The sequence below is a fragment of the Chlamydomonas reinhardtii genome, chromosome 6, assembly GCF_000002595.2.
Source record: "Chlamydomonas reinhardtii strain CC-503 cw92 mt+ chromosome 6, whole genome shotgun sequence".
NCBI classification, from domain to species: domain Eukaryota; kingdom Viridiplantae; phylum Chlorophyta; class Chlorophyceae; order Chlamydomonadales; family Chlamydomonadaceae; genus Chlamydomonas; species Chlamydomonas reinhardtii.
This window is the reverse complement of record NC_057009.1, coordinates 2,715,917-2,739,391: the sequence shown is the minus strand read 5'-3', so window position 1 is coordinate 2,739,391 and position 23,475 is coordinate 2,715,917. Positions and strand designations below refer to the sequence as shown.

At 66.5% G+C, this 23,475-nt stretch overlaps 5 protein-coding genes across 5 annotated transcripts; 2 read left to right on the top strand and 3 right to left on the bottom strand.

The window, feature by feature from the left end:
* Positions 1-8: 8 nt before the first annotated feature.
* CHLRE_06g270726v5 (uncharacterized protein) lies at positions 9-2,480 on the bottom strand. The gene is made up of 4 exons (XM_043062936.1): positions 2,298-2,480; positions 1,945-2,227; positions 1,465-1,807; positions 9-675 (listed from the first exon to the last, which is right to left on the bottom strand). Exons 1-4 carry the CDS (start codon positions 2,452-2,454, stop codon positions 514-516), a joined length of 945 nt encoding a protein of 314 aa, XP_042923642.1. The 5' UTR covers positions 2,455-2,480; the 3' UTR covers positions 9-513.
* A 48-nt stretch (positions 2,481-2,528) lies between these two features.
* Positions 2,529-11,010, bottom strand: CHLRE_06g270700v5 (uncharacterized protein). Its single transcript, XM_043062935.1, has 9 exons — positions 10,756-11,010; positions 10,551-10,642; positions 10,202-10,373; positions 9,047-10,051; positions 8,674-8,819; positions 8,066-8,488; positions 7,380-7,850; positions 3,983-7,152; positions 2,529-3,816 (listed from the first exon to the last, which is right to left on the bottom strand). The coding sequence occupies exons 1-9, from the start codon at positions 10,922-10,924 to the stop codon at positions 3,402-3,404; spliced, it is 6,063 nt and encodes a 2,020-aa protein (XP_042923641.1). The 5' UTR covers positions 10,925-11,010; the 3' UTR covers positions 2,529-3,401.
* Positions 11,011-11,148: 138 nt separating this feature from the next.
* On the top strand, positions 11,149-12,720 carry CHLRE_06g270650v5 (uncharacterized protein). Its single transcript, XM_001696172.2, has 3 exons — positions 11,149-11,440; positions 11,568-11,674; positions 11,837-12,720. Exons 1-3 carry the CDS (start codon positions 11,382-11,384, stop codon positions 12,073-12,075), a joined length of 405 nt encoding a protein of 134 aa, XP_001696224.2. The 5' UTR covers positions 11,149-11,381; the 3' UTR covers positions 12,076-12,720.
* Positions 12,721-13,044: 324 nt separating this feature from the next.
* Positions 13,045-17,750, bottom strand: CHLRE_06g270600v5 (uncharacterized protein). The gene is made up of 2 exons (XM_043062934.1): positions 17,102-17,750; positions 13,045-16,898 (listed from the first exon to the last, which is right to left on the bottom strand). Exons 1-2 carry the CDS (start codon positions 17,593-17,595, stop codon positions 13,547-13,549), a joined length of 3,846 nt encoding a protein of 1,281 aa, XP_042923640.1. The 5' UTR covers positions 17,596-17,750; the 3' UTR covers positions 13,045-13,546.
* A 134-nt stretch (positions 17,751-17,884) lies between these two features.
* CHLRE_06g270550v5 (uncharacterized protein) lies at positions 17,885-23,466 on the top strand. The gene is made up of 7 exons (XM_043062933.1): positions 17,885-18,227; positions 18,719-18,937; positions 19,162-19,256; positions 19,476-19,742; positions 20,000-20,400; positions 20,633-20,724; positions 21,020-23,466. Exons 1-7 carry the CDS (start codon positions 18,046-18,048, stop codon positions 21,198-21,200), a joined length of 1,437 nt encoding a protein of 478 aa, XP_042923639.1. The 5' UTR covers positions 17,885-18,045; the 3' UTR covers positions 21,201-23,466.
* Positions 23,467-23,475: the final 9 nt, after the last annotated feature.

The following is a 23,475-nucleotide window of genomic DNA, read 5'->3' as shown; positions in this document are numbered from 1 at the left end:
GGCCCCGGTTCTCCCTGGTTCTCCTCGTCGTCACCACTGCGTGTAGGCCTAGGCATTTTGAAGTGCAACAGTCTGTTAGTCTTTTGGCAGCAGTCATCGCGCGGGACCACTTCTGGTAGTCTTCGTGAAACGCTGCGTCGAACAGCCCGCGCGCGCTCCTCCGCAAGCTGCCTCAAGACGCGTTCGTTTCGCACGTCGACGAGCCGGCGCTGCTCCGGGAAAGGCGCTTCCGGACAACAAGGACGTAATCATGAAGCCCGGCACCAACGGTCCCTTCCGACCACCGTTACGTCCTTGTTGTCTGGGAGAGCCCTTCGCGGAGCAGCGCCGCATCGTCGATGTGCAAAACGAACGAATTGTAAGGCAGCTTGCGGAGGAGCGCGCGGCCACGAGCAGCGGCTGTTCGACGCAGCGTTTCACGCCGATTACCAGAAGTGGTCCCGTCGACGAGGGGAGGCCGCTTCGGCGGCCGATAGCCCCCTTACACCCCGCTAACTGACAGTTACAAACGCATTAGACGAAGGCGGTCCCGTGTGGCCGCTCCGTGGGGCGCGGCGCGGTAAGTGCTCCTTCGCTGCGGTCTTGCCCCCGCCTTTCGTTGGCAAGCGCCAAACAAGCAGCAATGGATAGCAGCCGTGCCGCCAGCGATAATGTGAAATCGGCAGTGTCCGGCGCCTGTCCAGGTCTCCAGGGGCCCAAGGGAGGGTCTGGGGCTCTGGCATACATTGTGTGTCAGGCACCCCGCTGCGAGCCTGCGACTGCGCGAGTTGCAGCTCATGTTCTGCACTTCTGCCGCTTCTAGACGCTGCTAACGGAGAGTACCGGTACGGTAGGCCCTCATGCCTTTATACTCACCTTTCGACCCCCACCTCCCCCATCACCCCCAGAGGCCCCAGAGGCCCCACCGCCCGCCGCGGCCCCGCCGCCCCACCGCCCCACCGTCCCCAGAGCCCCCACCACTCCCCGAGGCCCAACCGCCCCGAGCGGCCCCACCGCCCGCGGCGGCCCCACCGCCCCCAGCGGCCCCACCGCCCCCAACGGCCCCACCGCCCCCAGCGGCCCCACTGCCCCCAGTGGCCCCACCGCCCCCGCGCCCAGCAACCCCACCGCAACCAGGAGCTGGCAGCTGCATGGAGAGCCAAAGAGGAAGCTGCCTGACTGCAGTGACACACACGATAGTTGACGCGAGGTGGGAACCTGCACGCCTGCACACGTACAGTTGGGGGGCGGCCGACTGGGAAGTTACGCACATATGGATGCATGATGAAATGTGGGAGCTACTGTGTTGGCGGTTGGCACGCATTGGCTGCGTGCGGCGTTGCTGAGTGAATCTGCAGTGCTGTAATAAGGTTCTTGTGGCAGACTCAGACGAGAGTCATTGGGCTGGCTCTCATTGCTGCGGTGTCGATGGGAGAGCTGCTTGGGCCGTCCGCCTGTCAAGTTGCGGGCCTCTCGGTGCATCACCCGCTGCTTGCGGATGTACACCTCGAGCCGCTTCTTGCACTGCTGCGGGTTGAAGTAGTGGACCAGGATGTCCACTACACCCAGCCGCGGCCCCTGTGGCAGCGGTGGTGGTAGTGGCAGCCCACCGCCATATGCCCCGCCGCCGCCGCCGCCGCCGCCACCAGGGCCAGGGCTGGGCGGCGCGGCGCCAGGGTCAGTGAAGAGCCACCGCAGTCGCAGGTCGTGCTCCTGGACAGTGAGCACCCGGGCGCTGGGGATGTTCGACTGCCAGGTGGCCAGCGCCGGGTTGGCGTTCAGCTGCCACTCCTGCCACCGGCGGCGGTCGTTATAGCCGCATTGCTGCCTGTGGCCCGCTCCAGAGCAGCTGTAGAAGCGGCTTCGCTGCTTCGCCGCGCACGTGTCGCCGCCTGCTGCCGCCCATTGGGGCGGCGGCGGCCGCCAGGCGCGTGCTTCCAGCGGCTGCCCTGCTGTCGCCTCTGCCGTCGCTTCCGCCGCTTCTGCTGCTTGCGGTCCGCGCGGTACTGCTGCCGCTGCCGCTGCAGCCGGTCCGCAGGCCCCTCCACCCTGACAAACTCCACCAGGTCACCATCCATGTCCCGCTCCAGGATGGTGATGGCGCCGCTCTGCAGCAGCCTGTCCACCAGCTCCTCAGGCAACAGGGCCGCCACCCATCTCCGCATGCGGTGGAAGCCCTTGGCGGTGGTGAAGTAGGTGCGGACGCCGGGGTCCACACCGAACAGGCACAGCTCCAGCAGCTGCTGTACTGTGAGCCGCAGACCAGGGGAGGACCTCCCCTGCCGCAGACCCTTCTCCTCCTCCTTCACGTCGTCGACGCTCCGCCTGCTCCGCCTGCTGCAGGTCGATGTGGTTCTTGAAAGACATAACGCCAACCCTGGCACCAAATACAGTCGCCAGCACAGCCCCTCCAACTATGATGGCGTCCTTGTTGTCCAACAGAGACTTTCGGCCCTTCTCCAAGCCACTGCACATGAACGATCGCTGCATTGGAATGCCTCAACGGCGTAAGCAGGTCACGCGGAGACTGGAGTGGAGTGGAAGAAATGGCAGAGCAGGAGTGTTCACAGATGTGCTCTTCAGAGCACGCAGACGGGGGGAAGCCCCCCCCCCTCCTCGATGCATGCACGCGCGGTGCCGTCTCAGTAAGGAATTATCAACAGGCCAAGTAACGCCGATCAAGTAACGCCGAAGTCCCTTGGAACGCTGGCCCCACAGGGTGCGCCACAGCCCACAGGGGCATCACAGACTCATGCAGCGAGCGTGTGCACGGCCAGCCATGCAGGTGCATGAAAGTACGCTTATGCCCACTGCCCCGACCACAACCTACATAGCATTCACGTCTCACTGCCTCTGTCAGCATGCAAACTTAGCGTCCCCAAGTAGGACAAAGCAACCCATATCAGGCGATTGGAAGCATGCACCAGCAGCCAACCGCAGCCAGCGTAAGCTTGGGTCATCTGCCGACAACTGCCGCACATATCGTATGACCCAAAGTCGCATGTCACGTTTGAGTCCCACACGCAACAGCACCATACGGTAGTCAGTTTGCCATCCAGTCCAGCCTGGCCGATCAGCCCACTCGCGCCCAATTGCCAACCAACCTGATCCGTTGAGACCCCTGTCGGTCCAGTCCGAACCGCACGCAACGTCGCGCACTCGTCACTGCTAATCAGCCCGGCTGCAATCCCATGCCAGTGCGCCATGTCCGCTCACACGAATGCCGTGACAATGGCCACAAGCCCGTGTTGCAAGTATCCGTCGTGCAATTACTACCACTGCTCCGCCTCGCGTGTTCTTGCGTCTCCCCCACAATCTGATGTCTCTGCCCACCGCTTCACTGCCTCGCCGCCTCACTGCCTCGTACATGATGGCAGTAAGCGGCACCGTGCCACAGCGCTTCCCCTCAATACGGCATTCGCTCACGGCCGAAGCAGCTCAGCCGCCAAGTTGATAAACGCCCACCGATCCTCCGGGTGCAGCGGCAGCCCCGGCGCCGCCGCGCTGCGAACCAGCTCTGCCGCCACACGCGCCACGCCCAGGCTCCTTACGCCACACGGCCCCTGCACCTCCGGCGCCGCGCCGCCATCCGCACCCTCCACACCAGGCGCCGCAGCTGGGTTGCTGCTGGCAATGCTGCTGCCACTGCCGGCGCCACCGGAGGCCGACTCGTGCGTGAGCGTGCGGCTGTAGCAAATGAAGACTTGCTTGGTGGGCGCCGACAGCGCCGGCAGCGACAGCGCCAGCTGTAGCACGCGCTCCGCTACCTGCGCCACCAGTTGGCTGTAGCTGAGGCCCTGCTGCGGCGGCAGCGGCTCCATCAGCCCCGGCGTCACCCTGCAAAGACAGGAGCGGGCAGGAGCGGACGGAAAGGAACTGTGAGGAGTGTGGCTTGCGAAACAGTGCTGGTGGCCGTGATGGGTGAGGAATACAATTGAGAGCAGAATGATGGCAGAGCACCGTGGTACCTCCCATCATTGATCCCGCATAGCTGCCGGCGTACCTTAGCTTCAGCTGCTCGCGCAGGCTCTCGCACTCCCGCCGCAGCCGCACAACCTCCTCCTCCTCATGCTCCGACAGCCGCGCCACCGGGGTGCCGCCGCCGCCACCGCCCGCGCCCGCGCCGCCCTCGGCATCGGTCCCTGCAGCGGCGCCGCCTGGCCCGCTGCCTGCCTCTCCACCTTGCGCGGCGCTCTGCTTGCCGTCGGTGCCAGCCGCCGCCGCCTGGTTAATGCTAGCGGATTCACAAACGGAAAGATTGCGGTCAGCTAACATGGCAGCCGTAAGCGCCAAGTCCACATCGGCAGGAGTCATGCCGCCGTACGGATTGCCCGCCGCCACAGCCGCAGCCGCGGCAGTGGGGCTGAATGGTGTGGTGGCGGCGGCGGGTTGCATCGCGAATGGCGAGATGGATGGGCCCGTTTGCGCCGCGTGGTGGTGGTCATGGTGGTGGTGGTGCTGGTAGGGCTGCTGCTGTTGCTGTTGCGGATGCTCTTGCTGTTGCTGATGCTGGCTGCAGGACTGGTGAAACGGTGTGGTATAGGTGCTGCCAGCCGGCGCGCTGGGGTTGCTCGCAGGCAGCAAGTATTGCTGCTGCTGCTGCTGCTGCTGCTGCTGCAGCACCGCCCCCGCCCCCGCCCCCGCCGCCATGCCGGAGCGCCCGCGTCCATCCGACAGCGGCAGCTGCAGGCCGGCCGCCGCAATGGCGGCCGCCGGCCGCGGGTCGCACGGCACCGCTTCCACATCCGCCTCGTCGCCCACTCGGATGTCCAATAGTATCTGCTCGCCACTGCCATCGCCACCGGCTGGCAGCGGCGCCACGGGCGTCGCCGACGGCCAGCCGCCTCCGCTGCCGCCGCCGCCACCAGCCTCATAGTCGCTGTTGGCGCCGCCGTCGCCGCCGCCAGCGGGCCACGGCGCCAGCCGGCGGTATCCGCTTGTGCGCTCGTCATCGAATGCCGAGGGCAGTTGCAGGGCGTTTGTGCCGCTGGGTTGCCATGCGCCGTCGTAGCCGGACGAGCGGCGCGGGATGGAGGCGGAACGAGCCGTGCCGCCGCCGGCGCCTGGCCGGCCCGAACCGTAGGAGCCGGAGGAGGTGGGTTGCGGCGGCGGCGCGGTATGCGCGTGGTGGCCGTGGCTGTAGTGGTGGTGATGGTGGTGGTGGCTGTGGTGGTGGTGATGATGGTGGCTGTGGTGCCCGTTGGAACCGGAGTGGGGGTGGTGGCCGTGGCTGCCATGCACGTGCCCGCTGTGGCCGTGGTGGTGGTGGTTGTACGAGTGGTTATAGTTAGGCTGGCGGAACGGCATGGAACCGCTGCCTCCGCCGCCGCCTCCGCCAGGCTGCGGCGTCTGCGCGGCCGCCGCTGCGGCGAAGGCGCCGCTGCCGCCGCTGCTGGCGCGCGGGCCGTTGCCCTGCACCTTGCCGCGGCGCGCAGCGTAGGGGTTCTGCATGCTCTGGCTGATCGCGTGCGAGACGGTGATGAAGGCACCCTTCACGGTAGGCTTTGGCAGCCAGGGCGGGTACGAGTAGTCCCGCTCCCACTCCGCTTCATAGCCGGTGTAGTACACGCTGCGTTCGGGCGCAGGCCCCGCCGCAGCGGCGGCTCCGCCGCCACTACTGTTCCGCGGCGGCGCTGAGCCACCGCCACCGGCGGCGCTGCCGCCGCCGCCCGCGCTGCTCGCGCCGGCAGCGCCAGGGAAGCGCACCAGCTTGATCTTCTTCACAGGCCGCATCTCGCCGTTGGCACCGCCGCCAGTGCCGTTGGCGCCGCCCTGAGCGCTGGAGGTTGGGGTAGCCCGTGTCGCGGCATCGCCACCGGCAGCACCGCCCGCCGGGCCCGCGCCGCCATCCGAGTGGCCCGCCAGCCGCTTCTGCTGCAGCATCCGCGAGCGCGCCAGCGCCGCGCCCGCGGGGCCCAGCGCCTCGCCCTTCGCGCCGCCGCCAGAGCCTCCGCCTCCGCCTGCACCTCCCGCATCGCCCGCCTCTCCTGCCGCGCCGGACGCCGGCGGCGACACGGCGGACCTAAGCCGCCGCTTCAGCTTGGGCTCGCCCTCCGCGCCCTCCGCGGCCTCGCCGTCCTCGCCGCCGAGAGGGCTGGTGCCGCGCTGCCGCGCCTCCGCCAGCAGCAGCCGCGCCTCGCGCTTGATGCCGCCCATGCCGCCGTCGCGCTTACGGTCGGCGGAGACTGTCAGCAGCAGCAGCCGCGGCCCCACCAGCGTCCAGGAGGTGACGCGGATCTCGCCACGCGCCCACGGCGCCAGCGCGTGGGACACGTCCAGCGTTGCCGGCGGCGGCGGTGGTGCCGCTGGCGTGGAGGGCGCGGCGGGTGCGGGCATGGTGGTCGTGGCGTTGGTAGGGTTGGTGGCGGCAGCAGTGGAAGCGGATGCAGGGGCGGCCGGCGCTGCCGTGGTAGTGATGGCGCCAGGAGCAGTGGAGCCAGTCGGCTCCTTCGCAGAAGTGCCCGCGACAACGGCTGCGGCGGCGGCCGCAGGCGGCACGGCGGGTGCGTCGGCCGGCCCTGCCGCTGGCTTGGCGGCAGCCGCCCCTGATACACCGTCCTCAGCAGGTGGGGACGCTGCGGCCGGCGTGGGCGCCTCCGTCGCACCGCCCGCCTTATCACCCGCATCCTTCATGTCCACATCCGCCGCTTTGGAACTGTCGGCAGCTGCGGGCGACTGCGCATCCGCCATTTCCACATCTGCGTCCACAGACTGCTCCTTCGCCACCCTGGCCGCCTCCTTTACGGCCTCTTTTGCGCTTCCAGTCAGCCCCGCCGCAGCGCCGTCTTTTGCAGCGCCGTCCTCTACAGCTGCCGCCTTTGCAGGCTCCGACGCAGCCGGCTTGTCCGCTGTCATCGGCTGCTGCTGCTGCGCCTTAGCTGGGCCTGTCGTCTTACCATCAGGCTTCGCCGCCGTTGACTCCGCCGCCGCCGCCGGCGCCGCTGCTTCTGTACCTGTTGGCGCCTTCGCCCCCGGCGACGCCGCGGCCGGCGCCGCTGCCACGGCCGGCGCTGCCCCCGTGTTGCTGGGCTCCCGCGCCTGCTTCTTCGCCGCCTCAACAGCGGGTGCCGGCGCCGGCGCCGGCGCCTGTGCCTTTGCAGCGGCGATGCCGGCCGCCGCCACTGCTGCCGCTGTAGGCCAGGTGACCACTCCGGCGCACAGGTACGGCAGCATCTGTGTGTTTCACAACACCAACACAAACACCAACACAAACACGAGTCAGAAGCCTTGTGCTACGGCCAGCTCCAAGTTCCAACACCGGCCGCTGCTCCACGCCCTAGCCAAAGCGACTCGCCCGGTGCCCCCATCACAGCCACGACACACCGCATGCGCCGGCACCCCGGCCCGCCCCGCCCCGCCGCAACCCGCTGCCCCCGCCTCCCGCGCCACCCGCTCCGCACCTTGCCGTTGACCTTGAGCACGACATCCACCTGCATGGCCCGCGCCTCAGCACCGAAGTCCACCGATAGCTGCGGCGGCGGCATCGGCGGCAGCGGCAGCAGGCCTGACGCTGCGCCTCCCGCCGTGGCCACAGCAGCGCTGGAGGCTCCAGCAGCAGTGGACCCGTCCGGCTGGTCGTCCGCCGCTGCTGGCGCCGCCGCTGCCGCTGCCGCCCCCTGCGGCTGAGCCAGCGACTCTTTGTAACCCGCATCGGCGCCCGCCTTCGCCGCCCCTGCCGCCTGGTCAGCCGGCGTGGACTCCCTCTGTGCCGTGGCCGCGTCCTCGCCCTTGCCCTCAGCAGCCGGCTCGCCGCCAGCGGGTGGCCTGGAGGCGGCAGCAGCTGCCGCCGCTGCCCGCTGCAGCGTCTTCCGCAGTGCGTCCGTCACCGCCGCCGGCACGTTAATGGCCGCGGGGTTCGGCACCGCCTGCGTCTGTGGCGCGGTAGCAGTTGCAGCGGGCGGCAGTAGTGGCTTCAACAGCGTCCGGCTTTGTGCGTTCACAGCTTCGCAGCCTTCACGGTTCCCGGCCTTCTTCCCCGGGGCAACCTAAATAAGGGCGGCCGGCCTTTGGAGCCCCGCCTACAGCCTCAGCTTCCGCTTTCTGCCTCTCTTACACCTCCAATTCCCATTCCCGTGCTTGCACTCACCTCGTGCCACACTACCTGCCCAGTGCTGGGCCGCTCCGAGCCCCTGCCCTTCTTCGTCGCCGCCTCTGCCTGCTCCTTTGCCGCAATCATTCCGCGCGTCAGCCGCTGGGTGGGCTTGTTCACCGTCGCCGCCTCCGCCACTTTGGCCGCCGCCGCGGCGGCGGCCTCCGCCTCCGTCGCCTCCTGCTCCACCACCGCAAGGGCTGCGGCGGCGCCGGTGCGTAGCGCGTCGTCGACGCCGCGCAGGCGCCGCTGCAGCGCGTACGAATGAAGCAGCTGCATTGCGGCCTCGTCGGCAGGCGGCAGCGGCGGCCCCAGCGGGGCTGCGGTCGGCGTGGCCGCTGCTGCTGTCCTTGGGCTGGCAGGTGCGCCGCCTGATGCGCCACCGGTGGCGGCACCGACGGCCGCGCGCACCCCCAACACCTGCAATGCATGTGCACGTGCGCAAAGATAGTATGACATAACAGCCCCAAGAAAGACCGCACAGCGCAGCCCAAGCCACAATCAAACCGCTGCTGCTTGAAGTATTTCCGCCTTTCTCCAGCCATCCCTCGCACACTTCAGCTCCTCCCCGCCGGTCTTGCTGGCCCCATCCACCTTCCACCCACCAGCTCTCCCCGTGCTGCTCGCCGCGCCAGCGCCAGCACCGCTTCTGCCGGCGCCGCCTCCGCGCCCTTGCGCGTAGCCGTCACCAGCGGCATGTACCTTGCCCACTCCAACAGCACGCCGCCAATGGATTTAGGCTTGCCGTCGTCTGCACGAGCGATTTGCGTGCACAGCGTTAGGCGCGCGAGTTGCGGTGAGCTCAGCCAAGTTGGGTTGTTGCCCCGCAGACGCAGCGGTGCCGCTGCAACCCAGGTTGTGGCAACTCAAGACCAGCATGTGCGAAGGCGCCTGCACAAGCTCCAGCTCCCCACAGCACCATTTGTTGGCCGTATAACGATCCCCAAGCAATAGCAGCAGATGCCCGGAGCAACCCACCTGTGCCTGCGCCGCTGGCGCGGTGGGACTTGGGCGGGCCTGCCGGCGCCGAGCCCAGCCCCGCATTGCCCGACCCGGCCCTTTCCGCTGTTCCCTTGGCTCCCGCGCCACCCGGCTTTGGCGAGCCTCCCGCTGCTGCACCCGGCTTGGGAGAATCTGCCGCGGGGGGCTTTGGAGAGCCCCCGGGCGCACGTGGCGTCGAGCCAGAGGTGGTCCGGGGAGAGGCGGCGCCCGCGCCTCTGGGAGAGGAGGCGGAAGCAGCGCGAGTCAGCACCGTCGGCGCGCCCTCCTTCCCACCGGCGGCCTCCTTCCCACCCGCCTCCTTCTCCTTGCCGCTGGCTGCACTGCCGTCTTTGCCGTCCTTGGCGCCGGCGGCGCCAGAGGTGGCGGCTGGCGCGGCCTCCTTGCCGCTTGCCTCCTTGGCCTCTTTGCCGGCAGCGGCGGCAACAGCAGCTGCGGCAGAGCCTGATGCCCCCGCAGCCACGGCAGCAGTCGGCGCCGCGGTGCCCTGCGGCTGCTGCGCCTTGCTCGCCTGCTCCTTGCTGTGCCGCCGCTCCCTGCCTCCCGCAGCCGGCGCTGCATCTTTCCCGCCGGCCGCGGGCGCGGCAGCAGCCTTGCCAGCGCTGCCACCAATGGCCGCGGGCTCCTTAGCGCCCTCCCGGCTCGCCACACGCGCCGCCGCTCGCGCCTCCCTAGAGTCCCGGCCGCCCTCCTTCGCAGCCGCCGGCGCCTCCTTGTCCTTTTCTTTGTCCTTGTCATTTCCAGCGGCAGCGCCGTCCTTGCCCGCGCCGGCGTCTTTGCCTCCGCCGCCCGCCCTCCCGGCGCCCTCCTTATTGGGCTCCTTCCCACTGCTGCCGTCTTTGGCTGGGCTGCTGCGAGTCGCTGGGCCGCCGCTGTTGCCTGCTGCGGCAGAGCCCGCCGCCGCCTTGGGCGCTGGCTCGGCTGACTTGCCGCGTGCGGACTCGCGTCCGGAGCCTGAGCCAGGGCTGCCATTGTTGCCGGTACCTGCAAAAGCAGCGTGGTATTGGTGGGCCGAGCGGATGGCATGGATGAGGTGCACGTACACAGGTGGCTGGGTTTCAGCCCGCAGGCAGGGCCCCGGTACCGTTCCAGCTTCCAAACCAAAGAGCGCTTCGCCTTCGGCAGACACCGCACCTGCGCCCGCATTCTTTCCTGGCGAGCCACCTGCAGCCCAGGCTTTGGCAAGGTTGACAAAATTGGTTTTCTTGCGCTCTGCAAAATCGACCGGGTCATAGTCGGTGGCGGGCTGGAGACCGGCGCGGCGCGCCAGGAGTTCCTCGGCCTCCTCGACGCCCAGTCTCCAGAACTGCAATTGAACATATTTCAGGGCCATTACTAACGGACTACACTGCAGACAACCGGCGGACCGGGCTCGCGAAAGGCCACTTCGCAAGTTGCAAGCCAGCGACAACCGCCGCTCAGTACACATAATGCAGGCATAGTCTGATGCCTGCATTCATGATATACATTACGGCACGCACACCTTGCTCTGGTAATTTGTGGCCGTGTGCCGTTCCCTCCACTCTGCGAAGTCCACAACGCTGTCGCGTGTGCAAAATGCGTATTTGTTGTCACCTGTATCCATGGAATGTCGACGACCGTAGCGGAAGTTCCGCAAATTAGCCCCTGCCGCGGAAACTGGGCACCGTGGTGCCCGCGAGGCGCCGTCGAATTCCCCCGGCACCTACCCATGAACATGACGAGTAGCTTGCCAGAGTTGGACTTCATCGCGGCCATTTTCCGAACCTCTGGAGGACCCTTGCTCGGGTGCATAACCTGCCCGGGCCACCACGGCAGCGACTTGACCTTGCCCCAGACCAGCCATCCCACCAGCTGCGAAGGATAAGTTGACTCCATTGAGAACTCAGCGAGACTCGCAAGCTAGGAGACTCCCGCCCCTCAGCTCAGTCAGCTCGATGCGTCCGCATGGTTATAGTCAATGGTAATAGTTAGTGCTGATTTGTTGTGTAGCGATGAGCTAGCGGGGCTCCCTGTGAAAGCCCCACTTGATTGACAGTCTGGCTCCATGCAGACTTCTTCCACAGTGAGTTTACATGTCCCCTAGCATATCGCGTCATCCCGCTACCCTGCTGTATCCTAAGCAAAGTCAACCAAGCCTAACTGGCTAGGTATTCTTAAGACAGTCCGGGCGAGTGCTCAGATTAAGCCGCGCTCTGTCTGGATCTATTAAGAATATTTATTAACATCAATTCTGCGCCCCGGTGGACCACTTTGACGATATTTGCGCACCTTGGGGCATCAGCGTGCTCGGAGTCTATCACCAAGCTTTGAGATGTCAAAATATGGCGTTTGGATGCTGGAGTCTTTAGTGATCAAGTACTGCGACATCGGCGGGAGTTCGCGGGGCATGCGGTAGGGGCGGGCGGGTGGGCACGTATTGACACGCTCGCCGGTCGGCTTCTGCGCTCGTCGCGGCGCGGTGCCCTAGCCTCTGCTTGAAGGCCGCGGGTGTTTAACCTGCCCGATGCTTCTTCTGCAGGTTATTCCTGGATGAGGCGCTACCAGCTCTCCGGCAACAGAACCCACAGCTAGGAGTGCAGCAGGTGTTGCAACGATTCCGGCACCCGAAGCTGGTGGCGGTATACCGTGAGTGGCGCCGTTGCGACGGGCTCGGCAAGACTCACACGTAAATCTGAATATCTGCTTCTATCGTATCAGTGCAATACGCCCCCGTGCTGGCGCACTTCCTACCCCGCTTCCGCCTGACGCCGCGTGCCGACATTAAAGCATCCATCCATTCTGCAACAGGCAACGGCCGCACCAAGCCGGTGTGCGTCAAGAATCTGGCGCCGGCAGAAATCATGGAGCACATAGGCTGGCTGCGCAACAGCCACGGCCGCGGGCAGGAGTACCAAGTGGTCAGGAGCCGGCATCTCAGCCGCAGCCCCAGCATCCAGGGCACGTGGAGCGTGGACACGTTCGCGTCGCAGCTGGAGCGCGTGAACGAGGCGCGGCGGGCGCGCGAGGCGGCGCAGACGCAGTATTGACGGGCTAGCGCGATGAAGAGGAAGCTGCAGAATGCAGCATGGGACTGGGGGTACTGGGCAGCAGGCAGGGGGCGATGTGTGGGAATGATGTGGCGCGTGGTCTGCACATTCAGCGGTACGCATGTCAGGGCATGTGGCTGTAGCGTGCCACTGAGGCGAACGCAAGGGGCAGTGATCAAGGCAGCCAAGTAGCAAAGAGCGGGACGGTAGCCAGGTAGAAACGTTTGGCAGAGATGCGGCATGCTTCAGGCTCAGGATGTGAGGAATACAGCATGGTAGTTTCGACGTCTAGCTAGTACCGGTATGCAGGGGTGACTGTACGCGGTGCACGGATAAAGAGGCAGGGCAAGGGGCACATCGATGCGCCTGTGCGCGTTGTGTGTTGTGCTACAATTTAGCAAGGGACAGATGCAGATAGTCGTTCAGTGCTGGGCTTGACAGGCAGGTGGTTTCTGGGGGCCTGGGGATGGACTGGGCCCACAGGCTAGGTCCACGCAGGAAGTCACCCCTGCAGCAAATCCTGATTTGCGGGCCTGCGGGGGTTCTCCAGACTCCAGCTTCATTTTTTTATGCAGGTTGGCTGGTTCCACTATATGAGGCGGACTGATAGTCGTGTGGCCTGTATTGCTGTAACATTGCGGAATCTGCGCCGGATCACCGCCAGCAGCAGGCTGCCTCGCTGCGCTCCAGCCCGTTTGATTCCCGCTGGCACGACAGCGTGCACCAGCAGCAATGCAGCCTGGTGCAGCACAGACAGACGGCCTTCATGGAGGCAGCGTACATGAGCCTGTGGACTGTGTAGATCTCTTCAGCTGCGTCCCTGAGCAACAACTGCCCTATGTGCAGCTCGCCTACCGGATGGCCGGCCAACGGCTTCGTGGGCTCCTCAACCCAGCTACTGTATGCTACCTTTGCGCCTACGATAGTTTCGCTGTACCTGTGCTGCAAGTCGCAAGCAACATCGCTCCTTGTTGTTGTTGGTTACAAGGTGGTGTGCACGAGCATGCGTGCTATCCTGTCCCCGTAAGTACCAGTGGCCCGGGCCGGTGGGCCCTTATAACGCTAGGAAACTCACATCGTGCAACGAAGTTAGGTGTGTTCGACTGTACTACTCACTACCGCTCCTAGCATCCTTGCGCGGCATGGCTGCGTACCTGCATTAACGCCTTGCAAAGGCAACGGCACGGCGTCCACAGATGCCAGATACCCCACAAGCATCACAAAAGCCTGTTTTCCGCAGACATCATCACCAGCTGCCTAGGTCCCAAAAGCCAACCCACAAGCAGGGAAACAGCAAGAGCAACACAGGCTTGGCCTGCGCCTGTCGCCTGCTGCCGGGCCGTCGCCTACCCAACCGCCTAGCCTCTGCCTTGGCGTCACCAGGACCATGCGGCCGGGCTGCACAACTCTCCTCCGGGCTCCCGTAGCGCCAATCAGTGGGCTAGCAGTGGGCTAGCATGGATCCAGGCCCTCAGTCCACCTCCAGCTCATCAGGTAGGTCATCCACGGGCTCTTCGTAAATCTCCTCCACCTCCTCCTCCACCTCCTCCTCTGCCCCCTCAGCATCACCCGTTTCCTGCGCCTCGCCCGACTCCTGCTCCTGGTGCTCGCCATGTGCCTGCGCCTGCTCCGCCTCGCCATCATCGCTGGCTGATGGCTTGTCACCGCCGTCGCCGTCGCTTCCCTCGTGCCTATGCTGGTGCCCGTCGTCTTCGCCCTCCTCCGTATCTCCGTCGCTGCTGCGGCCGCGGCCCTCATCTTCAACGCCGCCGTCCCGCTCCTCCGAGCCCGCTGCACCGGCGCCACGCTCCCCGCTGGCGACCTTGCTGACGACCGTCGGCCGAGCCAACAGTGGGCTCCGACTCCTGCTGCGGATGGGGCTGCGGCTGAGGCTGCGGCGGGGCGACGGCGACGATGCCGATGCCGGCTTCTGTCCAGCGTCGCCTGCACCCCTGGCGCCGCCTGCACCGGCGCCGCCGCCGTCACGCCCGCTGCGGCCGCGGCTTGGGCTGCCACTCCTGCCGCGCGCATCGCGTGCGGAGCCAGAGGCTCCACCGTCACGAGCGTCACGAGCGTCACGCTCAGTCCGCTGGCCCCGGGAGGCTGCGACGCGGTCATCGCGAGCCTCCGCGGCGCCACGGCCGCCGCCGCTTGTGCCGCCGCCACCGCTGCGCCCGGCCTCTGCCACCCGCCGGTCATCGCCGGCCCGCTCCCGGTCCCGGCGCTCTCGGTCGCGTTCCCTCTCGCGTTCACGTTCGCGCTCGCGCTCCCGCTCGCGACGCTCCCTCTCCCTCTCCCGCTCCCGCTCCCTCTCCCGCTCCCTCTCCCGCTCCCGTTGCCGCTCCCGTTCTCGCTCGCGCTCCTTCTCCCGCTCCCGCTCACGGTCACGCGTGTCGCGCTCCCTGCTCCCGGGGTCGCTGTTGCCGTCGGGCGAATGCGTGTCGCGGCGGCGGTAGCCATCCCGCTCCATCGACCCCAGGCCATCGGGGGGCGGCCTCGCGGCCCCCACAACCGGTTGATAGAACTCATCCGGCTGCATGTGTGGAGGCACCACCACATAGGGGTCCGCATACCCCGGGCGCATGTACTCACCGCCGCCGCCGTGGGGGCCCAGAGCGTGTGGGCCAGGCGGCGGCGGCATTGGGCCGGGGCCGTGCGAGCCGCCCATGGGCCCCATTGACGGCGGCAGCCCATTGCCGCGGTAGCCGTGGTAATCGTAGGGCGGCTCGCGACCATCGCGCTGGGGCCAGTCATATCGCGGCGGCGGTAGCGGCCCACCGCGCCCCGGCGGCGAGCGGTCCCTGGCTGGGCTCCGCCGCTGCAAGGGCACCGGCTGCTGCGGAGCATAGCCTCCAGCGCCGCCGCCGGCGCTGCGGTCCCGTTCCCGCTCCCGGCTGCGGCTGCGGCTCCGACCGCGCCCGGCGCTGGGCCCCACGGGCCGCTGGCCCCGCTCGCGGTCGCGGTCCCTGTCGCCCCCACCGTCACGCTGTGGCGCCGGCGCGCTGCCCCATTGCTGCTGCTGCGGCGGCGGCGGCGGCTGGTCCCAGGCGTCCCGCTCGCGACCACGCCCGTCGACGTACCCACCCGGACCGCCGCTGCCACGGCCGTAGGCCGGCCCGGGATCCCGCTCATAGTTGGGTGGGCCCCGCTGCTGTGGGTCCTGCTGTTGCTGCTGTTGTGGGTAGTCCGGCGGCCTCCGCCAGACCCCCTCCTCGCCGCGCTCTGGCGGCCGGTCGGAGCGGCGGCCTGCGTCCGCGGCAGTGCCGCCGTAGCCGTCAGGCCGTGGCGGCGGGGCGCGGTCGTCGTAGCCGGGCCGGGCGGGTGCCGGGCCGCCGGCCTGGTACTGCTGGTGCTGTGGCATATCTCGGTGGTATGGCTGGGGCTGCTGCGGGCGATCACGCCCCTGGTCGTGCCCGCCACCGCCACCGCCACCGCCACCGCCACCGCCACCGCCATCGTGGCGCGGCGGCGGCCCGGCCGTCACCCAGTCGCCCGAGCCACCGGTGAACAACGGCGCGCGGTGGTCGCCGGGCGCCCGCCCGCCCGCCGCACCAGGCGAGCCGACTGGCGCCGCGGCTGCAGCCACACCGGCCTGCGCGGGCGCGGCCCGCCTCGCATCCGCTGACGCCCCGGCGCCTGCCACCACCGCCGCTGCTGAGGTGCCGGCGCGCTCGAAAGGCGTGGGCTGCGGCTGTTCCGGCTTCGCCCCCAGCTCTACCTCCAGCTTCACCATGCGCGCGAGAACGGCCTCAGCACGCGACAGCACCGCTTGGGCCTCCGTGGCGGCGGCCTTGGCGGCCGCCTTGCGCTCCGCCGCCTTCGCCGCCTCCTGCGCCGCCTTGCCGCTGCTGCTGCTGCCGCGGCTGCTGACGCCTGCCACGCCGCCAGCGCCGGGGTAGAACTGCTTCGGCAGTGCGGAGGGCGTGTTCTGGAGCAGGGCGCGCATGGCACGGCGGAACTGGTAGGCCTCCTGGCCCTCGCCCTCACCAGCCGCGCCGCCGCCGCCGTGGCCACCCGTCTCCGAGCCGCGGCGCGCCTGGTGCTGGTGGCGCTGCCGCGGCTCGCCTCCTCCGCCTGCTGCTTCACCATACCCGGTATTGTCCTCGTACTCTTCATAGTACTCATCATCCTCATCTTCGAACTGGGGGTCGTCGCCGCCGTCCTGGAAGACTTCGTCGCCGCCGCCCTCGAGGTAGAATCCCTCCTGGCCGTCGCCATAGCCGTAGCCATCAAAAAGTGGTTCCGTGGTCTCGTAACCCTCGCCGACATCAAAAAGTGGTTCCGTGGTCTCGTAACCGTCTCCGCCATATAAAAGTGGTTCCGTGGTCTCGTAACCCGGGCCGTCATCATACTCGTACGCGTGCTGCGGTCCCGCCAGATTGCCCCCGTGCTGCCCGGCGTATCCGTCGGCGCCACCGTAGCCGCCCTGACCCCCCTGGCCTTCACGCCCGCCACGCCGGTACAGCTGCTGTTGCTGCTGTTGCTGCTGTCCGCGGGTGTAGCCTGGGCCCTGGGTCTGGCCGCGGCCCCCACGGCCCCGACCAGGGCCCGGGCCGGGCCCGCGGCCGCGGCCGCGGCCGGCGTGGGCTGGCGCGCCTCCGCTGCCTGGGTCGGTGGTTGGGCGCACGAGCATGTACTTGGGGGCGGCGGCCCGAGAGGTTGGCCCCGGCCCCCTGCCATCAGCCCGTCCGTCCAGCCGTCCGGCCGTGCGTCCGCCGCCGCGGCCTGCACGGCCGCCGCCCCGCCCTGCCGCCGGGCCCCCCCGCTGCACGTAATGCGCGGGGTGCGCAGCCGCTGGCGCCTCGACCTGCTCTCGGGCCCGCCTGCAGCCACATTACCAATTCCCAAGTCCGCACCATGCAACATCTCGTCAGCAGGGCGCCACAAAGCTACAAACGCGCCAGTTTGGTAGCCATCGCCAGCCATGCAACCCGCATGCCGGCTCATGCGTTCTACGATCGGCACCCCTTACAACCACGACCCAGTTCAGCACCCCTACGCGCCAAGCTTACAAACCCAGTCTTACTTCTTGGTCTGCTGCGGCTGTTGCGATTGCGGTTGCTGCCGTGACTGTCGCTTGGCGAGGTCGTCCAGCGACAGGCTGAGTTTGTCTGTGATCGCAAGCTTCTGGGGTGGCTGAGCCGCGGTCGGCGCCTGCACCGCCTGCCGTTTGGCGGGAGGCTGCTGCTGGTGTTGCGGTTGCTGGTACCGCTGTTGTCCGTCTTGCCGCGGTGCTGGGTGAGCGTGCGTGCGAGCGGGGGTCTCCCAAGTGGCAGCGGCATGTCCCAGTACTGGACGCGCGCCACGGCCCCTGCCGGCGGCGGCAGGTTGAGCCGTTGCCCCTCGCCCGCTGCTGCCCCGTCCCGCTGCCCCCATGGCCCCAGCTCCACGCCCGCCGCGTCCAGCTCCCCTTCCCGCTGCAGCGGGAGCTGCGCCGCCCTGAGCCTTCTTCTCGGGCTTGGACTTCTTGAGCAAGTCATCCAAGCTCATGCCCAGCCGGGCTATTGTTTGCTGGTCCATGGTGCCAGACCCTGCCTACGTGCACGCTTGTACTCGCTTACGATCCTCTATCTCGGGCCCATGATCGGCCTTGATAACGCCTCACGGCAACAGGTAATCTCCCGCAGTGACTGCAAGAGCCCAGGTCCTGTAAAACGCTTACCCTATGCAACAGTTATAGCTTGTGTAGATCTATGCGTTGTCGGTTCTGTGCTGCGAAGTAGGTGGCAGGGGTGCGGGGTGCCCGAATGATTGCGTTCATTCTGACTTGTTGGGGGGGCTACTAGGTTTCACGGACTTTGACTCTCATGCAAACCAGGGCAAGACAAACTACATGCCTTCCTGCCTGGCTTCAACCAAGACGCTTAAAGCCCGCGGAGACTGTCCAGTGCCGGAAGCAAAAACATGTTGTCGCAGAAGTCCTCCTTTCTCGGCGGATTAGGCTGTAAATCTCGAGTACAGCGCAAGTGGATGGCTTGTAAAGCTAGGGAACTACGCGTTTGTGCACGGGTGACGGCAGAGCGCGCGGCCCTCCAGCGGTCTGGGCAGCCGTCGGCAGACGCGCCGGACTTGCCGGCGCCGCCCTATGAGGCGAGTGTACCATATCAGGCCGCCATCCACCGCCTGGAGGAGTTACTGGAGCAAGCGAGCTGGTGAGCTGGCCCTGGCCCTTCGCGCGCGACGCCAGAACCCTAGGCAAATAGCGCTGCGGTTTGGCCACGCCCTCGGCTAGGCTGGCATAATTACATGTGCTGAGTTGTGGAGGGCCTTCAGGTATGTTGCCCCGCGCGAAGTCGACTTCTCGACTTCTGGGGCACAGAAGTAGCAAGTTTTTACCGCAGCCGGCAGTCAAGTTGCTTGAAGTTTGAAACCTATACTCAAGGTGAAATGAAAGCCGTCCCGGAGGCCTTCCCGCGCTAGGCGCATCCGAATTGTCGAATCGAACTCCGCAGCGGGCCTTTCCGCGCCTCAGCTCACCTTACCGACATCACACTGCCTTCATCAGCGCCGGCGCTGACACCCGCAGCGGGTCTGGGCGCTCCGCGCGTTACGCGGGGTGGCGCCAGGCGCGTGCCCGCCCGGCGCCTGCAGCCCGCTTGCCCCAGGCAACCACACGCACGCCCCCCGCCCCCTCTCGTGCCAGGTGCTCCGAAGACGAGGCTCTGCGGCACGAGGTGTCGAGCCTGATCCCCGAGCTCAAGCTAACGCTGGCCACCAACGTGGGCTCGCTCATGGCGCTGACCGCATTCGTGCTGTGCTGGGTGACGGGCGAGGACCCGCTGGGTGGCATCACGCTGCAGGCCCGCAGCCTGGACGCGGCGGGCCTGGGCGCGGGCTACGCGGCGCCGCTGCTGCTGTGCAGGTGGGTGCAGTGGCTGACTGGGTGTCGTGGGATAGAGTAAGGGTGGTGGAGTGTGGTGGTGGAATGGGGCCAGTCAATAGTTTCCAAGCTGCACCTGACCTTGACCGGATCAAATTTAGTCTAGGGCCGCAGCTGTTGCTGTTGCGCTTACCCGACTCCCGACACACACACACACACACCCGCCTGCCTGCCTGCTTGCGTGCTTGCCTGCCTGCCTGCCGCAGTGTCCTGAGCCGGCTGGCGCCGGTGCGGGCCGCCTTCCCGGTCCTGGCGGACCTGCAGGACACCACCAGCGGCGTCGTGAAGCCCATGACGAGTGGTGAGCCGCGCGCGGTGCAGGGAAGGCGCAGGGGAAGGGGCAGGGCCGGTGCAGGGAAGGCGCGGCGGGCGGATAGCAACGGCACATTCCGGCATTCGTCTTGCCGCAAGAATGGCTCTGGAGAGAAGCTACGGATGAGGGTCCTGGAAGCGCCTGGAAAAGTGTTTTGGTGCTCACCCAACCCAAACTTCATGCGCATCCACGGAAAACCCACCACAGACCTGGACAACACGCAGCTGCTGCTCCTGGCGCTGGTGCTGGTGCCGCCCGCGCTCATGCTGCTACTGCCCACGGTGCACGGCTGCCTGGCTGTAGCGGGCGCCATCGCGGCCACGGATTTAACGCAGCCGCTGCCGGGGCTGGAGGGCGGCGGCAGGCAGCTGCCGTTGGAGTGGCTCGGCGCGCAGGGCTGGCTGCACGTGCCGCTGGTGGTGCGGCGGGGGCTTGGCGCGCTAGTGCCGGCCCTGTGCAGTGCGTACTATGCCGGTGGGTGGCTGGGGATGGGGAGGGGCAGGGAGGAGGCTTTGGCGGGCAGGCGCGAGGACGGCAACGAGGCGCTCATTATCTGACGATATGCTGTCTTGGTGGCAGCACGAGCCTGCCCTTACGCCAACCCTTCAGTCCGGGCCCTATCACCTAGGCCAAGCCAGCACCGCTGCTGCCTGCGGCATTTGACCACTGCCCGCTACCCACTCCTCCCGCTCCTCCCGCCTCTGACCCTCCTGCCCCTGCTCCTCCTGCAGGCCACGTGATGTCGCGGCGCCTGGACGTGGACGTGCACCAGGCCTGGGCGCTGCGCGAGGCCTGGGCCGGCGCCGACCGCTACTTCCTCCACGCGGCTGCGGAGCGCGTCGCGGAGCGGCCCGAGATCTTGAAGCCCGGCAGTAGCAGCAGCAGCGGCAGTAGCAGTAGCAACTGCAACAGCAGCATGGGGGCTGCGCCGGCTGCGCCCACGGTGGTGAGGCCGGCGGCTGCGCCCACGGTGCAGGGCCTGGGCGGCCCTGTGACGACGTTCGCGAGCATGGGCGCGGCTGACGCGGCGGACTGGGGCGCGGGGTCGGTGGCGGAGCAGCAGGAGCAGGCGGCGCCACCGGCGGGCGCGCTGCGGCAGTTGGGTGCGGACATGGCAGATGCGTTCAGGACGGTAAGTCACTTTTGTTTAGCGGCTGGCTTGGTAGGACAGGTGAACACTGCGGCAAGTAGACACGTACGCACATGCAAGTAGATTCATGTGCAGCTGTGCTTAAACGACGTGACGCCTTTGGCGCTTTGCGTGCCATCCTCTGAGCGACGCAGTATGATGGTGCGTGTCGAAGGTGTGTTCGGCCCACCACCATCCCCACCATCCCTACTACCGGTACCGCCTCTGGCTGCAGGTGTCTGCGTTGTGGATGCTGTCGCGCCGCCGTGTGGCGCGCCTGGGCTACGTGCTGACATGCCTCAACATCTCCTACCTCTACATCATCTGGTACGTGTGCCTGTATGCGTGTGCGTGCGTGTACACGTGCGTGCATGCGTGCGTGCGTGTACACGTGCGTGCATGCGTGCGTGCATGCGTGCGGTAGTGCCGCCATGTGGCGCCTGCCGGCCTATGTTTGGCAGCCCTGCCTGCGGACGTGATGCTGCCATGTGCTTCTGCCCAGCCACCCCGGTCCCTCCGCTGACGTTCGCCTTTGTTGGCGTGCTCCTGCAAGCTGCGGCTGCGTTCTGCGGCTGCGTATCTTGCTGTCCGCTCGCTTAATTGCTCGCTCCCGCTTCCGCAGGCACACCACGAATGACCTGGCCGCGCCCATCACAGCGGGGCTGCTGGCGGTGCTGGCGGAGCTCCTGCTCATCCAGCATCACGACAACGGCGGAGGCGCAAGTGGCGGCCGCCGCCGGCCCGCAGCTTCCGGCGCCGTGGGGCCGACGGACGGCCAAGGCCGCGGCGATGGTAGCGAGTAATGATGGGGTACGGCGGACATCATGTGCGGGATCGCGCACGGTGCTTGCGCTCGAGGCGAGGGGCCACAGAGGCGCGGTGCCCGGCAGAGCGTTGGCGAGTGGTGGGCCTGCGTGGGCGCTGCGGGGTGGGGAGGAGGGGGGCAGCCACTTCCGTGAGGGCTGGAAATAAGATGCACGCCAGATGACATGTAGGGGGAGGGTGACACGCCGTAAGGAGTACGGTGCACTGACACAGGTAGATTGGCTGTGTCGATATGGAGCGCGGGCGCCTGTGGCAGTCCCCGGCTTGTTATCGTGCTTGCTTGGGACGTGCGGCCATTGTTGTCTTCGCACTGCACCGCAAGCACGGAAGCACCTTGCGCACTCTTACACCAGGTAACATGAGTCCGGGGGTGCGGGTGCAATGCACCACCAATTTATGAGCCGGTGAAGGGCTGTAGGCTGATTGATCGCCGTGCTACTGCCACTTTGCATTGACAACATTGGACGTGCATCTGGTTACCTGTACCTCATAAAGCAAACCCGGTTACACTTACGAGTGAGATGCAGCCCGTTGCGCGCGCCCCGCCGTGGGCCTCGGGCGGAAACCGGCCAGCCGTTGTGACATTGTTGACTTGACGCCCATTGGCGCGGCTTGGCGCGGACAGACCAGAGGGCTTGATCTACCATACCCTACGTTCCGTGCTTGTTGACATTGTGCAAAGCGCGTCATGAAGGTTGTGTTGTTGCGATTGTTGCGTCGTGGCCGTTGCTAGTGGTGGTATTGGATGACGGTGCGGGAGGGGATGGAGACACTGTTGCTGTCGATGCACTCATGCGGCAGGCACGGGCGAACTGTGGGGCCGGGCCGTACAATACCTTGTACCAATACATACGTGTTGAGGGCGCAACATACAATTTATCTGTGGAGAAAGCGGCGGCATAACAAAACGAACCGTAGCGGAGAAGAAGAAAATCCACGCATACCAAAAGGATTTCGTTTTATGGTGTTACACTACTCGGGTGATGGGACGTACCAGATTGCGGCCCCAGGAGAGAAAGGCGAGGTGGCCCACAACGCAATGTGCCGGATTGTGCCGACAGAAACATACATATACTGTCTGCGCGTGTGCGCGCGTGTACTTGTATCTCATGCTGTTGTAAAGTGCTGTGGTGGTAATGAGTGGCAAAGAGGTGGGCTCAGTTGAGCGGCGGTGATGCTGCGCGGGCGCGCCAACGCCGTGTGCTTCAGGCACACGGCAGCTGGAGTGACGCGGCGGCGTGCGCATGCTGCTGGGCCACGCGCCAAGGACTGTACGAGTATGTGTTGTTGACTGTTGACCGGGAAGTGGTTGCGCAGTATATGAATATGTGTTGTTGACCGTTGACCGGGAAATGTTGCGCAGACCGCGAAGCAGGTGCAGGTGCATAGCTCACGCGACCGTGCGGCTGCAAGTAGCTTATTTCTCTGGATGGGGAATGGATAGAATGATGAAGTCGTGGGTTGGATGGACGCTGGTGATAAGGAAACGGCATCTGTTGGGTGTTGTTGTTGTTGGTGGTGGTATCCGGTGCTAGGTGCTACCGGTACCACGATACAAGGGTCGACGTGGAGTCCTGTCTTTGCACCAGACGTGTTGATGTAAGCAATATCGTACGTAGCCACGGCCGGCTCGGGGCATCGGGATTCACACACGACACCGCCCTGTGCGTCAAGCAAGTTGGGGCAGCGCAGAGTTCTGGGGTGAAGCGGTGCAACGGCCGGCTTGGTGTGCACGGCGAATGTACTTGTGTGCAACGGCGGCAAGCATTACACCGTCCACCAGGACATACATAAGTGGTAGCTGATAGTGCTGGTGAGGTACAGTGCCCTCCACGGCCCCCATGGTGTCGTATTAGGGCCATCCGTGGCTCTCGCCAACGCGGCGTCCCCACACGCGAACAATGTGTTGAGCTTGCGCCTACGGTACCAAGCACAGGCGACCGCTCAGGACGGTGTAGGAGGGCTAGCGCTAATACGACAGGATCAACCTATCTAGCTCCTCACATCACGGACCTAGGCCGGACGGCTGGGGATGGAGGACAGGATAAGTGCCCCCCACACGCTGCAGCACAGACATTCCCAAACACTCGCTATCGCCAATCCAGGCATTGCCAATTCGCCATCGATCCGGATCATTTCATCAATCCAGTGACGGCCTGCTCAGCGCATGGCCATGGCATTGATGAGGCGGTGGTATGTTTGCTGCAGCACAAAGGTCGCAGCCAGACCGTTCTGAAGTTGCAAGCTTTGAAG